A 14,298-nucleotide genomic window follows, 5' to 3' on the forward strand; every position below is an offset into this window, starting at 1 on the left:
TTCTTGCCTGGAAAACCCCATGGACAGAAGCGTCTGGTGGGTTACAATCCCATGGTGTCACAAAGAGTCAGACGTGACAGAAGACACACATCTTCATTATCAGTTGACCAAGCATCCACATGAACTCCTGTTGCTGAGTCAGGAAAAAGCCCCAGGGCTCCCAAAAGACCACCCTGGCTGTCTCTCTCTGACTTTCTTACTCCTCTGGTCCATTTTCTCCACATCTACTCAGCATTCCACTGACCTGAAACAGAGTCGCCTCTGGCATAATGAATTAGCTTTCTGTGCCCCATCAGCTTTCAGTGTTATGATAATCATCAGTAGTACTCCACTAGCTCTTCTGTTTGGTAGGAGGGGTACCTCACCTGACCCATCCAGGTAAGGAACTGCTGGGTCCAGTGCCCGCTAGGAAGCCTCAGGATAAACTCCTCTTCCGGCACTCTGCCTTGCTCTTCAAAACAATTACTTGTTAACTGAAGAACAACTCTCGAGGCCACCCAGGTGGCCAGCAGGACTGACCACTGTTCTTTTCTCCCATCACAGCGCCACTTAGCCCCAGAAGTGTTTCGGGAAATCTTTGGAATGTCCATCCAGGAGTTTGACAAGTTACCTCTTTGGAGACGCAACGACATGAAGAAAAAAGCAAAACTCTTCTGAGTCCCACACGTAGACAGCCATTAGGAGAAGGACTGACCACGGCGGGGACACATAGGATGTTGAATTAAGGCCCAAACTTGATTGGAGCATTTGCAAACTATAGTCCCTCAGCAACAGCCAAAAGGGAAAAATCTGATTAAAACACCCATGAGCCAAATATGGGGCCAGCCCACGGCCACACTCGCCCAGAAGCAGTGGGGTAGAAATGTCTGTGTTTCCACACTCGACATTAGCGTTCACCTGTGACCTTTTTCCATCACCTTGTGTCCACAACAGGAGCTACTTCTTTCATTTCCTTTCAACTGTTATCCAACAGTAGTGCGTCTGTATGAATAAGAGCCAGCAAGTGCCCTTAAGATGCCGCATGGGCAAGCAGTTGTAATAATTCCAAAGTATGAATATATTTATCTTGTAGCGCCTTGGCTGAGAAGCAAGAGCCCGGGGACAGTCCACGTGGCAGCAGCCTTTGCCTCTTTCCTCACTGGCCTCCTGCAGTGCTGCTCGGGCCTCAGTGGGATGGACAGCAGGGTCGGGCTCCCCAGGAGCTCTGTTTCAGTAGCCACCAAAGGCATTTTTAAAAAGCTCCTCGTTCCCTACTGTTTGCTAGGACCCAACTTGGCAAGTTACTTAGCTGTTGCTAAAAAAAAAAAAAAAAATTAAGAGGAAAAAGGAATGGATGAAAATTCTCCTTTAACCCTTTTCTACTTCAGGAAATATGTTCCTCCCCACCAAGGACAAGAGCTGTCTCAGCCCCCAGCCCTCTACTCTCACAAAGGAAAGAAAGGGAAAGATTGTCTCCTGATTGGCCCAGTTGGATACTGTTAGATGAGTTTGGTCCAAAGGCCATAGCCCTCTTGACCAAAAAAGAAAAATTCTGTGTCTTCCCAATGCAAGTTTCCCAGCCCAGCTTCCTCTTCTTTCTATCCAGCATCCTATATATCACACGAAGCCCTCGATGATTTTGAGTTCTTTAAGGTCTTTTCAGTAGTAGGCTAAGGAAAGGCATGTTTTTCTCTTTGAAAGCTCTGAAACTCAAGGGCGATGGCCCCCAACTGATTTAATTTGGTCTTTTCAGCTTTCTTGCCTAGCTCTGTTGACTTCCTGATATGTGTGTGTGTGTGTATGTGTGTGTTCGTGTTTTCACTCACCCATGACAGTTTGGGGAGTCTGCATGTGCTTTTAAATTTCACTCCTGCTTGAAGGTTTGTCCTACTCAGCTGCAGTTTCTGGGGACATTTGCACAGGTGCATGTGACTCAAAGGTCAAGAGTGAGGCTAACTGCATCCTGGTCATCAGGTCCCTCATGGAAAGATGCTGGTGGTTAGAAGCCAACATATTCCATGACAGATGTAGCTCAAGTCAGCATCAGACTGAAGACCGAGGCTTTGGATCAGGCTGGGAGGAGACAACAGCAGAACATCCCACGAGAGTCCTCAAACTCAGCAACACAAGATTCACATTGGAGCCAAGGATTACACCCAAACTTGCATGTAAGACGCCACCATGGTTCCTGAAAGCCTCTGGCTGAGACTTGAAGGTGATGTCAGATACACGTAGGAGGTTGTCACATTTATTTGCGTGCTTTGGAGAGCTGCTTAAGAATTTAAACTCTTATTTAAAGCCAAAGGAGAAAGCATAGGAGGGTGTCACATAAATTCTCATGCTTTGGGGGCTCTGTTTCAGAATTTGTAAACTCTATTTTAAAGCCAAAGGAGAGAACCTGTATATGCCACTAATTATAAAAGCTCAGAAGTTCTTCCTGCTGGCGCCAAATATTAGAATGAGTTAGTAGCTGATACCAGTGGCAAAAAGCAAGAATATTCTTTCTGACCTTGTGCTGAAGACCTAACTTGTGACACACTCTAGAGACTGGGTGTCTTAATGAACATGACAGTTGCTTAATTATTGCATTCTGTGCTCTTCCTGACCTTTGCTAGACACTGAATGTTTAAGGACTGTGTGTGTGTGTGAATGTGTGCTGGACCTACTAATGTATTTAGCAAATGGTTCTGATGAGGTTGATGTGAGGAAACCAGCTCCTCCTTGGACAGAAGGCAGACCACGGCTCCTTCAGTTCTGTTCCTTCATCTGTTTGGTTTGTTGCCTTTTGCTTCATTCAGTACATCCACTGGCCTGTCTTCTATCTAACCTCTCCTGCATGGGCAGCCCTCAGCACCTGTGTGTCCTGATCCTCGCTTCACTTTGGCAAAGTGTGAGGGGGGAGACCACAGTGTAGGCCCAGTGTTTCCCTGCCTTGACCAAAGACACAGATGGCCGAATGGATCCCAGGGCTCAGCTGGAGGAGAGAGATTTTCATGGTGGAGATAAGAAGGGCCCTCAGTGTTTTTCACTGGCGAATGAGTTAAAACCCACATACTTGCAGATCAAATGTCAGTGGAAGAAAAACCCCAATGATAGTTAAAGAACTGAGCCCTAAATTTGCCCCCACTAATGAAACTTTACTTTTCTTCTTACTTTTGAATTCAGTTCAGCATCCTCCTTGGGTAAGGGGAACGCTTCTTTCCATATCAAATGTATTAGCTAATTTAAACTATACCATGCAAAAAACTGCCTTGCCAGAAATGCCAATGGCTTCCTGTCTGTAAGCAGAGAAATGCTGCTCTCTGAAGTGGGGGCTCCCAGCCCCGCTCCCCAGCAGAAAGCTCCAGGCAGAGTGATGGGTCACGGCACAACCGGGTTCTCCCAACTGCCGAATCAAATCAAATCAGTGGGCTACAACACCCTATCTGTTTCGTTGAACTGAGCTCAGCATGCTTGTCCTCAGAACGTCCAGGTCACTGCACAGGAAATCAGTGTTCTCTGCCTGAATCCCGCCCTGCATAAAAAATTCCAGTTCTTAACACTGTCAAATTAATAAGAATTGTTTACTCTAGGAAAAGGAAGTATATGCATGGCAAGCTTCCCTAGTACGTACAGAAAGGGCTACATTTTTGAGCATTGGACTGACTAGTGATTCTTGAAGCATAGGCTGATTGCATGAAGAGGCCTCTATAGTTACATGAAAGTCAGCGCTTCCTTTAGAGTTTCTTCCAGAAAAGCCAGGATACCATTTAGTCTTTGGGTGTGATTTATGTCGAGACACAAAGAGCATTTGGAAACTTGTTCATCTTGCTGGGTGTCTATCTCTTGGTTTGGGTTCGTTCCTAAATGTTCTTAATGTGACTTCTTTAATCACGAAAGAGAAACTGCCTGTTCTCAGAAACCTTGAACAGAAAAGCTAGCGTCAGTGGGTAATAAGGTGCAAAGAAAAAAAATAGCTTCTCCCTGTCGAGTCCTCAGTCTCCCCTCTTCTTCCAGTTCTGTTGTGTCCAAGCTGAGTTTCCTCTTCCAGGGTGAGGCTAGAACTATGCCTTTTTCAACTTCCATCCCCTCCATCTGTGATGTCAATCAGCTCCACTAGGAAAAGTCTCGCTGGAAATGTTTCTTAAACTTTCACCTAATTTCTTTACACTTTAAAGCAAACACCTTTTTCTAAAGAACTGCTTCTCAGATGATTATATAAAATATATATGCTTTTGCAAGTTTAAAAATTCAAATTCACTTTTGACTAGATAGGTCTTTCTAAAAACTCTTTAAGGCAAACTTGGTGTTAGCGTTCTCCTGCATGTTGAGGGGCAGGGGACCCTCCTGTCTGTAGGCTCCCAGAGCCTTCTCTCTGACCGCCGGGAAAGACAGTGGAAGGAAGATGAACTTTGTGCCATCAACCCTTCTGTGTCCTCTGCAGGAAGCTCAGTTTTTACAAATCATCTTGTCTGTATTTCCAGTCACTGTTTAATCTGTACTTCCTAGGCCAGACTTGATTTTATCTGACTTACTAAGATTATTTCCCTTTGATAAAACAAGTGTTTGTCAGGATGCCCTAAAACTCACTCATTAGTACTCCCTTTTGAAGTACGTTCTATAAAAAAAAACCAAAAACAGATTATTTCAGGCTTGAGATTTGTAATGACACCTTATAGTGCTGACGTGCATTAAGGGCACTACCCAATTATGCTTTTTTTTTTTTTAAAGGATAATTGCTTTTCAGAATTTTGTGGTTTTCTGTCATACATCAACAAGAACTAGCCATAGGTACAACCATGTCTCCTCCCTCCCGGATACCCCTCCCAATTATGTTTTAATGAAAGAAAGAGAAACTTTGGTATTAAAAAAAAAAAAAATCACTTTCTGTTTGCTGCCAAGAAGCAGTGGGGAGATGGTGACTGACACACTTTGCATGTGAATCTTTGTGTTTTTCATTTGGGACAAGTTTCATTTACGACAGACTCAAAAGGGGGAAGTGGTCGGTTTAAGCTGGAAAGCTCTCTAAACAATCTGCTTGTACACGGCAAAATTAAAGCCAGTCTTTTCTGATGCTTAGTGTAATGGAGTGGCAATTGCTCTCATTAAATAAAATTCTTCCCCAAAGAGTCTCTCCCAAGCCCTGAGTCGCTTTCCGAGCCCGTTTGGGAAAGGTAGAGGAGAAGCCCGCATCCACTAACATTCAGAAAGGCAGGAAGCTACTTAGTGATCGTATTCGTGTATGTTTCTTTATTCTTACGGAAGAGGAGTGTCCAAGGGGTTGGTGTTCGTTTGGGATGTTCTGTACAGACCTGTCCAGTAATAAACGTGTGGTTTCTGTGAGTTGCCGACAATCCTGCATTGAAGCTTTTGCAGTTCTTTCATTTTGAAGTTGGGTTTAATGGAGTTTTTTTTCAAGTGTTGGAAGGCATACTGTTCTTCTTGCCTCCCCTCCCCTTCCAGAAATATGAAAGCAAATATTTGGAAGAACTGCTGTTTAAAAGATGTATCGTGTCCCCCGTGAAAGTGTGTGGGTGTCTGTCGGTGTCCTGAGTGCCGCGCACCAATGCGCAGAGGCGGGGGTGGCCCTGGGCCCGAGCTGCTATGCTTGTGATGCTGACTTGCTCCGCGCTCCTGTTGAAATCAGCACCTGCCTCCCCCGCCGCTGTCTGGCCTCACTGTTATCCTCAAAACTCAGTGAATAAAGTGTGTGCTTTATTCGTAACTGCCTCCACGCCGTGTTTCCTTTCTGGTTCCCTTGCTCCCTTTAAAAGTCTGTCCCATTTGAGAAAGTGCCAAAGGACTTCCCTGGTGACCCAGTGGTTAGGAATCCATGTGCCAGTGCAGGGGACATGGGTTCAGTCCCTGGTCTGGGAAGATCTGACACGCCAAGACAACTAAGCCCATGCTCTGCAACAAGAGAAGCCACCGCAGTGGGAATCCCTCACACCACAGCTGGAAAGCAGCCCCTGCTTGCTGCAACTAGAGAAAGCTAGTGCAGCGACAAAGTTGTGCAGCCATAAATAAACAAAAATTAATATCCTTTGACCTAGAAATTTTTTTTTAAAGTGCCATTCCAACTTCTCAAAACCAAAACAAAATCAGAATCAAAGTCCTGGGAGTGCAATTTTATCATCTAGGCAGGCAGGTTAGAGGGGAAAATGCATGAAGTAGCAGTGGTATATTACAGGAATGTTTGCCCAATAACCCAGACCATATTGACCATGTCAACTAAAGAAAAAAAAAGAAGGTAATAGAGCTGCTGCTCTGTGCTGGTCTAGTTGTTGTTTAGTTTTGCTTGAGACACAGAGCAGCGGTGGTCTCATCACTGAAGAAAGGCTGGGGATTTGAGGTTGGAGGACAAGCGCTTCCGTTCCTCCAGGAATTGACCACGTTGCTAAGAAGTTAGAGTGCAGTGGGAAGGAAACATTGTTCAAAACATCTTTGACCGCCACTGCATTATCCAAGAAAATCTTCAGGATTTCAACTGTTATCTTCACTGCCAAGATTTGGGGCTTGCTGGAAGACATAAGGATATATGTATACTCACAACGGCCTCTCCAACTATAGCCTCCCTCCTATGTGTCTAACAAGCCTGGTGTCTTACTCCACGTGGGCTGCTGTAACAGACCACCAGACACAGGGTGGCTTAAACAGCAGTTATTTCTCACCGTTGTGGAATCTGGAAGTCCAAGATCAAGGTGGTGGCTGATCCAGGGTCGGGCCAGGACCCTCTTGGTTTTGTAAACAGCCATCCTTTGGTTGCATCTTCACATGGTAAGAGCAGACAGGAAGTAATCTCTCTGACATGTCTTCTTAGAACTAATTCCACCAGGTGGCTCCACCCTTGTGATGGAATTACCTCCCAAAAGCCCTGCCTCCTAATACCATTCCCTTGGGTGTTAGGACTTCAATCTAAGGATTTGGGGAGCACACAAACATGCAGTCCCCAGTCTGTAACACAGGCCCAGGGGCCCGTTGCCCTAGCATTCATGTGGATCCTCACCTGGAAGCTGGAAATGGGTTATCTCAAGGCGGTTGGCAGGTTAGTTGGCTACTGTGGAAAATGGGTCAGGAGGCCTGGGCTCAAGGTCTGTGTTCTGCTCACTATTACCGCAGCCCACACCAGCATCACCACTCGGTTTGGGTCGTGGTTCCCACAGCCAGTGTCAATCTTGAGATAATCTTGAGTGCCCTGTGGCATGGGCCACCATGGATCACCGCTGCATCGGAAGTTGACTTACTGATGGGTCCCCCTTGCCCGCCCACAGCGGAGAATTCCCATTCTGGTGCTGGGAATCATAGGCTTTTCCTGACTGGCCCTGGCCCCGCCCACTACAGGTCGCCCCGCCCACAATTCCCTGCCCACTGTGCGGCCGCCCTGCCCACAATGTCCCGCCCACGACGCCCCGCCCACTGCTCGGCCACCCCTCCCCCCTTGAATCCCGCCCTCCAGCTGTTCCAAAAACACTTGAGTTCCTTGAACGCACCATGCCCTCTCCGCCTCTGCAGCTTTGCCAAGGGCTTGTCTTCTGTACGAGGTCCAGCTCTTCTAGGCAGTGGAGAGACGTGAGGACCTGGCCCCACGGACAGAAGGTAATGTCAGTGTTGACTATCTGAAATTAGTTGCCCACAGCTCTTTGGAGTTAACCGTGTGAGTTTCCCATGGGCTCCATTGGCCCTAAATCAAAGGCCAGCCCGAGTTCACACCCTCTCTCGGAGCCTGCCTTGATGGGCCCAGCCCAACCTGCCCCAGTAAATTCTTCGCATGCCTATGGGTGAACATCACGTTTGGTGCTTTTCAACTGTTGCTTAATACTGCTAGTTTTGCCTGTGCTTCTGCTCTTCAGCTGAACTTCAGTGAAATGGTCTCCATGTTGAGTGCTTTGTGTTAGCCTCCCCTTAACTGGATCCCTCAGGACAGCCCTAGGAGCAGATGATTGTAGTTCCTCTGTAACAGGTGAGGAAACCAAAGCTCAGAGGCTAATTAAACATGCTCAGACGGTAAAGCATCTGTCTACAATGAGGGAGACCGGGGTTCGAGCCCTGGATTGGGAAGATCCCCTGGAGAAGGAAATGGTAACCCACTCCAGTATTCTTGCCTGGAGAATCCCATGGACGGAGGAGCCTGGTGGGCTACAGTCCACGGGTCGCAAAGAGTCCGACACGACTGAGCTACTTCACTTTCACTTTCACTTTCAATCACTCAGGGAGCCGCAAACCTGGGATTCTCCAGGTCTGTTCCACTGCGGATCCTGTGCTGCTTCTGTGTCTTACCACCTGTGACTTTCTGAAAGCAAGGACTACGTCCCCCATGTTCTACATCTTTGGGGGGTGCACTTTGCAGAGGAGCCTCTCAGTGTGAGACTGGCCGGTCCCCTTCGGTACTCCCACCAAGGCACACTTATGCATAGTGCTTGAGGCTTCCCGGGTGGCGCTAGTGGTAAAGAACCCACCTGCCAATGCAGGAGACATAAGAGTCGCGGGTTCGATCCCTGGGTCAGGAAGATCCCCCTGGAGAAGAAAATGACAACCACTCCAGTATTCTTGCCTGGAGAATCCCATGGACAGAGGGGCCGGGTGGGCTACAGTCCATAGGGTCACAAACAGTCAGACATGACTGAAGCGAAGCATTCTTTTTTTCTTTTCTGGGGGGTACTAATTAGCTGTGTGCCTCGGGGCCAGTCATTGAACCTCTTTAGGCCTGAGTTTGCTCATCTGCAAAATTGATAATAAGACCCATCAGAAGGTCTTTGCTAAACATGACAACTTCTAAAAGGAAAGGACAGTTTTATTAATTCTATAGTGTCAATTTCAAAGACTTTTCAGAAGTGACATTGAAATCAGTCTGAAAATTCACTTCAACTTTTAAAAAGTATCATGTACATGAAATTAGTGTCTAATATTGAGCCTTGTATTCTAATCTTAACCTGAAATTAAAAAGTAAACAATCTATTTTTGGTTTCTGTGTTTGTAAAAATAGTGAGTTGTTGCAGCAGCTACACTAAATAACAAAAATGTGTTCTTTCACAGTAAAGAAGAGCAGTGTTTTGTCAGTTGTGTCTCTGGCTTTTACTAAAGAAAGTTAAAAATTCACAAAAAAAGATGGTTGCTAAATCCTAACACCTGTTGAGCACAGCACAGGCGCTAGCATGTCATCATTGGTCAGGAAACTTGAGTGATCTTTATTAAGGATAATTAGCCACTTAGACTTGTAGAATCCCCAAAGCTTCCTGAACCGCAGTTTCCTCGTGAGTAAATTAGGAATGAATACCTTCTCCGGCTATCTTGTGGGGTTGTGAAGCCAGATGAAGTAGAATGTTCAGAAACAGGAAAGTACTGTTTACAGATGATATTGTGTAATGAGGGTTTCTGGCACTTGGACCGGGTCTGCTATTATTTTGTTTTATTTCTATGGAAGTATGCTTACTTGACAATGTTACTAGTTTCAGGTGTACGGTAAAGTGATTCAGTTATGTGTACATTTATATCTTTTTTTTTAGATTATTTTCTCTTATCTGCTAAGTCACTTCAGTCGTGTCCGACTCTGTGCGACCCCAGAGACGGCAGCCCACCAGGCTCTGCCAGCAGTAGAGTTCCCTGTGCTGTACAATAGGTCTTTGTTGGTTATCCATTTTAGATATAGGAGTATTTATATGTTAATCCCAAACTCCTAATTTATCCCTCCTCCCCTTTCCCCCTTGGTAACCATAAGTTTGTTTTCTGTGTCTGGGGGTCTGTTTCCATTTTGTATATCAGTTCATTGGCATCATTTTTTTAGATTCCACATTATAAACAGTATCATAATATTTGTCTTTGGCTTACTTAGTATGATGATCTCGAGGTCCATCCGTGTTGCTGCAAATGGCATTATTTCACTCATTTCTGTGGCTGATATTCCATTATATAATAAATATTTTAAAAGTTGCAGTGTGTATACACACACGCACCGCAATTTCTTATTTTAATATTTATTTACTGGCTGTGCTGGGTCTTTGCTGCTGCTCAGGTTTTCTCTAGTTGCAGCGAGCAGGGGCTACTCTTCATTGCAGTGTGCAGGCTTCTCGTTGTGGTGGTTTGTCCTGTTGTGGAGCACAGGCTCTAGAAGTGTGGTCTCTAGAAGTTGCAGCTCACAGGCTCTAGAGCTTGGGCTCGGTCGTGGCATACAGGCTTGGTTGCCCCGCAGTGTGTGGGATCTCCCCGGACCGGGACCAACCTCATGTCTCCTTCACTGGCAGGTGAATTCCTGGCCACTGGACCACCAGGGAAGTCCTGTACTGCAACTTCTGTATCCATTCGTCCATCCATGGACATTTAAGATGCTTTCGTATCTTGGCTACTGTGAATAGTGCTGCTCTGAACATTGCGGTGTGTGCATCTCTTTTTTAATTTAATTTTTTAATTTAAATTTTAATTTGGCTGCAGGGTTTTAGTTGTGGCACGTGGGATCTTCACTGTGGCATGTCGGTTCTTAGTTGTGGCATTCAGGATCTAATTTCCGATCAGGGATCAACCAGAGCTCCCTGCATTGGAGCTCAGAGTCTTAACTGCTGGAGCTCCAGGAAAGTCCCTATCTTTTTGAATTATAGTTTCCTCCAGATATATGTCCAGGAGTAGGACTATAGAATCATATGGTAGACCTATGTTTAGTTTCTTAAGGAACCTCCATACTGTTCCCCGTGATAGCTGCACTGATTTACATTCCTACCAGCATTCTACTACTACTTTAAATAGTCTGATCATTCAAGAATTTTAGTTTTTGTTCTGGGCTTTTTTTCATCTCTGATCTTTATATGAATTCTCCAACATTAAAACAAGCCCACAATGTGTCTTATATGCTTCAATAACAGCACTCTCTTTGTCCAGTTATCATTTAAGATTGAGAGCCCCTGAAGATGTGCTGCTGCTGCTAAGTCACTTCAGTCGTGTCCAACTCTGTGCGACCCCACAGACGGCAGCCCACCAGGCTCCCCCGTCCCTGGGATTCTCCAGGCAAGAACACTGGAGTGGGTTGCCATTTCCTTCTCCAGTGCATGAAAGTGAAAAGTGAAAGTGAAGTCGCTTAGTCGTGTCCGACCCTCAGTGACCCCATGGACTGCAGCCTACCAGGCTCCTCTGTCCATGGGATTTGCCAGGCAAAAGTACTGGAGTGGGGTGCCATTGCCTTCTCCGAATTAGCTGTGTAACTAGTGACAATTTGCCTACTTCTCTAAGCCTCAATTTTAATTTCTATAAAATAGGAATAATCATAGCAATTTGCTGTTGTTCAGTCACTAAGTCGTGTCCAATTCTTTGTGACCCCATGGACTGCAGCACTCCAGGCTTCCCTGTCCTTCACCATCTCATGGACTTGCTCAAACTCATGTCCATTGAGGCAGTGATGCCATCCAACCATCTCATCTTCTGTCATCCCCTCCTGCCTTCAACAATAATAATAATAATACCTACCTCAAAGAGCTGTTGTGAGAATCAAGTAGAATAGGACTGGGCATGATATGAAATACTCACTCAAACATTAGCTTCTTTTTTTTAAATTAATTAATTAATTAATTTGGCTGTGCTGAGTCTTAGTTGCAGCATGTGGAATCTTCGATCTTTGTTTCGTATTCAAGCTCTTAGTTACAACATGTGAGATCTGGTTCCCTGACCAGGGATCTGGGCCCTCTGCAGTGGAAGCATGGAGTCTTAACCACAGGACCACCAGGGAAGTCACAAATATTAGCTTTTATTTATGAAGCTGATGCCATGTAGTGAGGACTCACTGTGTGCCCATTCTGAACTAAGCATCTTACATGCACTGTTTCATGGAGCCCCTTATATTGCTTCTGCTTTCCATGAAACAAACCCAAGGACCAAGTGCCTTATACGCGATTGGCCTATGGGATTCAGACCCCATCTCCCCAGTTCCAAGCTCAAAATGTAAGCAAGTATCATGCAGAGAAGGGCTCAGGTGCCCCCACAGGTACTGCAGGAGCCAAACCACCCACAATGGAAGCATCTTAAGGTGCCAGCTTGCAGGGGCCGGGGCAGGGGGAGGGGGCGGCGCGGTGGTGCAGGGCTCAGCTTTTCCCAAGGGGTTTTAAAGCTGGGTAGATTTTTCCAGCTTACTCGAGGGATAGAAACACCAGCTGCAAAAGACTTGAGACTCATTCCCATGAAAGATGACTTTGGTTCCAGAAAGATCTTTCCAATTGTATGACTCACTTCAAAGCAACCAAAGGCAACAGAGGCTGAGCTGCCAGTCCTTACAGTATCTGGGCACATTTCCTTGGGGCTTGAGAAAGCCACCAGTCCTACTTAAGTCCTGCCCCCACCCCTCACCCTCAACCCCGTTGCTGGAAGGGGGCCTCGCTCCACCTCCCTTCAGGATCAAACAGGCTTGCCTGGGTGTGTCACGAGCCCTGCCCTGCTGGACACGGCCCATTGTTGGCCGGAAAGCCCTGGGAAGGGTGGAAACTTGTGCTAACAGCTTTTGAGAAAGCCCAGGATGGTCAGAGGACTAGTGCCCAAAGCTCAGCCCCAAATTTGCAGACCTGCCTCCACACCCTAAATTCCCTTCTCCCCTACAGCAGCCAGGACTCTGACTAAAGGAATGCCCCTTCTATCCTATAGCACACAGGGGAGGGCTGTAACAAGGCAGGGCTCCGCTCCGGAGGAGGGTGTAATCTGACCACATTTCTTTCAGTTTCCAATCCCAACTGGTTAAAAAACCCTCTTCAGGGCCTGTCATTGTGTTAAGCACAATAGCAACCCCTGGAGGGGTTTTTCTGTATTTATTTGTGCTGTCCCCCGCCACTGCTTCGTGTAAACTCAACCCTTCCCATCAGATAAAAAGAAAAGTTGGCTTGGGAAAACCTCCCTCCAAAGCAGAGACTGTTTCTGCTTTGTCCTGAGCGTGTTTTACTTGTGGGCCCTCCCAGAACATCCTGGGATGTTCCAGAAGGCCTCGAGGCAGGGCAGAGCCTCCTAGCTTTCAGAAGCAAAGCTTGAGAACCAGACTGGAGGGTATGTGAGTCCAGATGGTCTGAGAAGATGAATGGTGATGGTCTGATGGCGGCAGCTGATGTTCTTTGAGAGCCTCCGGACTCAGTACTTTGTATAAATGATTTCATCTGTGAAGGTAAACCCCTGACTGAGAGAGGCACTAAAAAGTGGGTGGGACTCTAGCCCTTCCCATCAAGTCAAACAGGCATATTCCTCCTAAGGCTGTCAAGGCTCTCTGGGGTCTCCTCATTAGCACACGGCTTCTGTGTGTGCCTGCTAAGTCACTGCAGTTGTGCCTGACTCTTTTCGAGCCTATGGACTGTAGCCTCCTCTGTCCATAGGATTCTCCAGGCAGGAATACTGGAGTGGACTGCCATTTTCTACTCCAGGGGATCTTTCTGACCGAGGGATCGAACCCTTGTCTCTTAGGTCTCCTGCATTGGCAGATGAGTTCTTTACCACTAGCGCCACTGGGAAGTCCACATGGCTTCTAAGGTTTGCAAAAGGACCATCTTTGCACAGACCAATCCCAACCTTTCTCTGCAAGGTGGAGCCTGGCCAGGAATAACAACCTTTTGCTCTCAACTGGGCACATGCTGGCACAGAAAATGTAGGTTCTTTAATTCCTGCTATTGTCCCCAAACATATGCTTCATAATGAAAAGTTAGGAAATGTTGTGAGCAGTTACATTCCCATCAGATAGGAGTCAAAGCCGGCTGGATTACCCTGCGTTTCTTTTTCTTTTTTTTTTAATAAATAGAACAAATACTTCTTCCTCCACATAAAAATAAGGCTTTTCAGACAACTCAGATTAAATTGCTAGTATTTATTTATCATTTAAAAATTTTTTGAATTTTATTTTATTTTTATTTATTTGGCTGCACCGAATCTTTCTAAGTTGTGGCACGAAGAATCTTTAGTTGCAGCACGTGAACTCTTACTTGCGGCATGTGGGATCTAGTTGTCTGACCAGGGATTGAACCCAGATCCCCTGCACTGGGAGTGTGGAGTCTTAGCCACTGGACAACCAGGGAAGTCCCTTATTAATGATTATTTGAGTCAAATGGCTTCCACTGTAAAAGTGGTACTTTTACAGGCATCACCTCTGACCCCCACAGGCAACCTGGGGAGCTGCCGCTGCCCTCGGTACACACATCGGAGCATGGCTGATTTGTCCAAACTCACAGGGAGAACTGAGGGAGAGTCAAGGTGTGGCCCCAGGGCTAACAGAAAAGCTCACGCTTCAGTCCACAAGGAGATTCTGATTCTGTAGGTCTGGGGAGGGAGCTGGGGGGAAGCTGTCACCTAAAGCAAAATGTCAAAGCTCCCAAGTGCAGGACTTCCCTGGTGGTCCAG

General features: G+C 46.3%; 2 protein-coding genes across 24 annotated transcripts in view; both read left to right on the plus strand.

Moving 5' to 3' along the window:
* ABLIM1 (actin binding LIM protein 1) overlaps positions 1–5,683 on the plus strand; it is a 329,063-nt gene extending 323,380 nt beyond the window's left edge. For 14 of the 23 annotated variants that reach the window (XM_027528356.1, XM_027528355.1, XM_027528368.1 and 11 more), the window contains one exon: positions 544–5,683. In XM_027528356.1, coding sequence (XP_027384157.1) covers positions 544–657 — 114 coding nt within the window. In that variant the 3' untranslated portion in view covers positions 658–5,683. The remainder of the gene's footprint in view (positions 1–543) is intronic. The other 9 variants (XM_027528374.1, XM_027528369.1, XM_027528361.1 and 6 more) reach the window with 3 other exon arrangements.
* A 1,761-nt stretch (positions 5,684–7,444) lies between these two features.
* The window catches only part of AFAP1L2 (actin filament associated protein 1 like 2), a 144,363-nt gene continuing 137,509 nt past the window's right edge, over positions 7,445–14,298 (plus strand). The window contains exon 1 of the mRNA XM_027529252.1: positions 7,445–7,554. The gene's annotated coding sequence lies outside the window, so the exon portion shown is untranslated. The remainder of the gene's footprint in view (positions 7,555–14,298) is intronic.

This window comes from Bos indicus x Bos taurus, chromosome 26 (genome assembly GCF_003369695.1).
Source record: "Bos indicus x Bos taurus breed Angus x Brahman F1 hybrid chromosome 26, Bos_hybrid_MaternalHap_v2.0, whole genome shotgun sequence".
Classification (NCBI taxonomy): domain Eukaryota; kingdom Metazoa; phylum Chordata; class Mammalia; order Artiodactyla; family Bovidae; genus Bos; species Bos indicus x Bos taurus.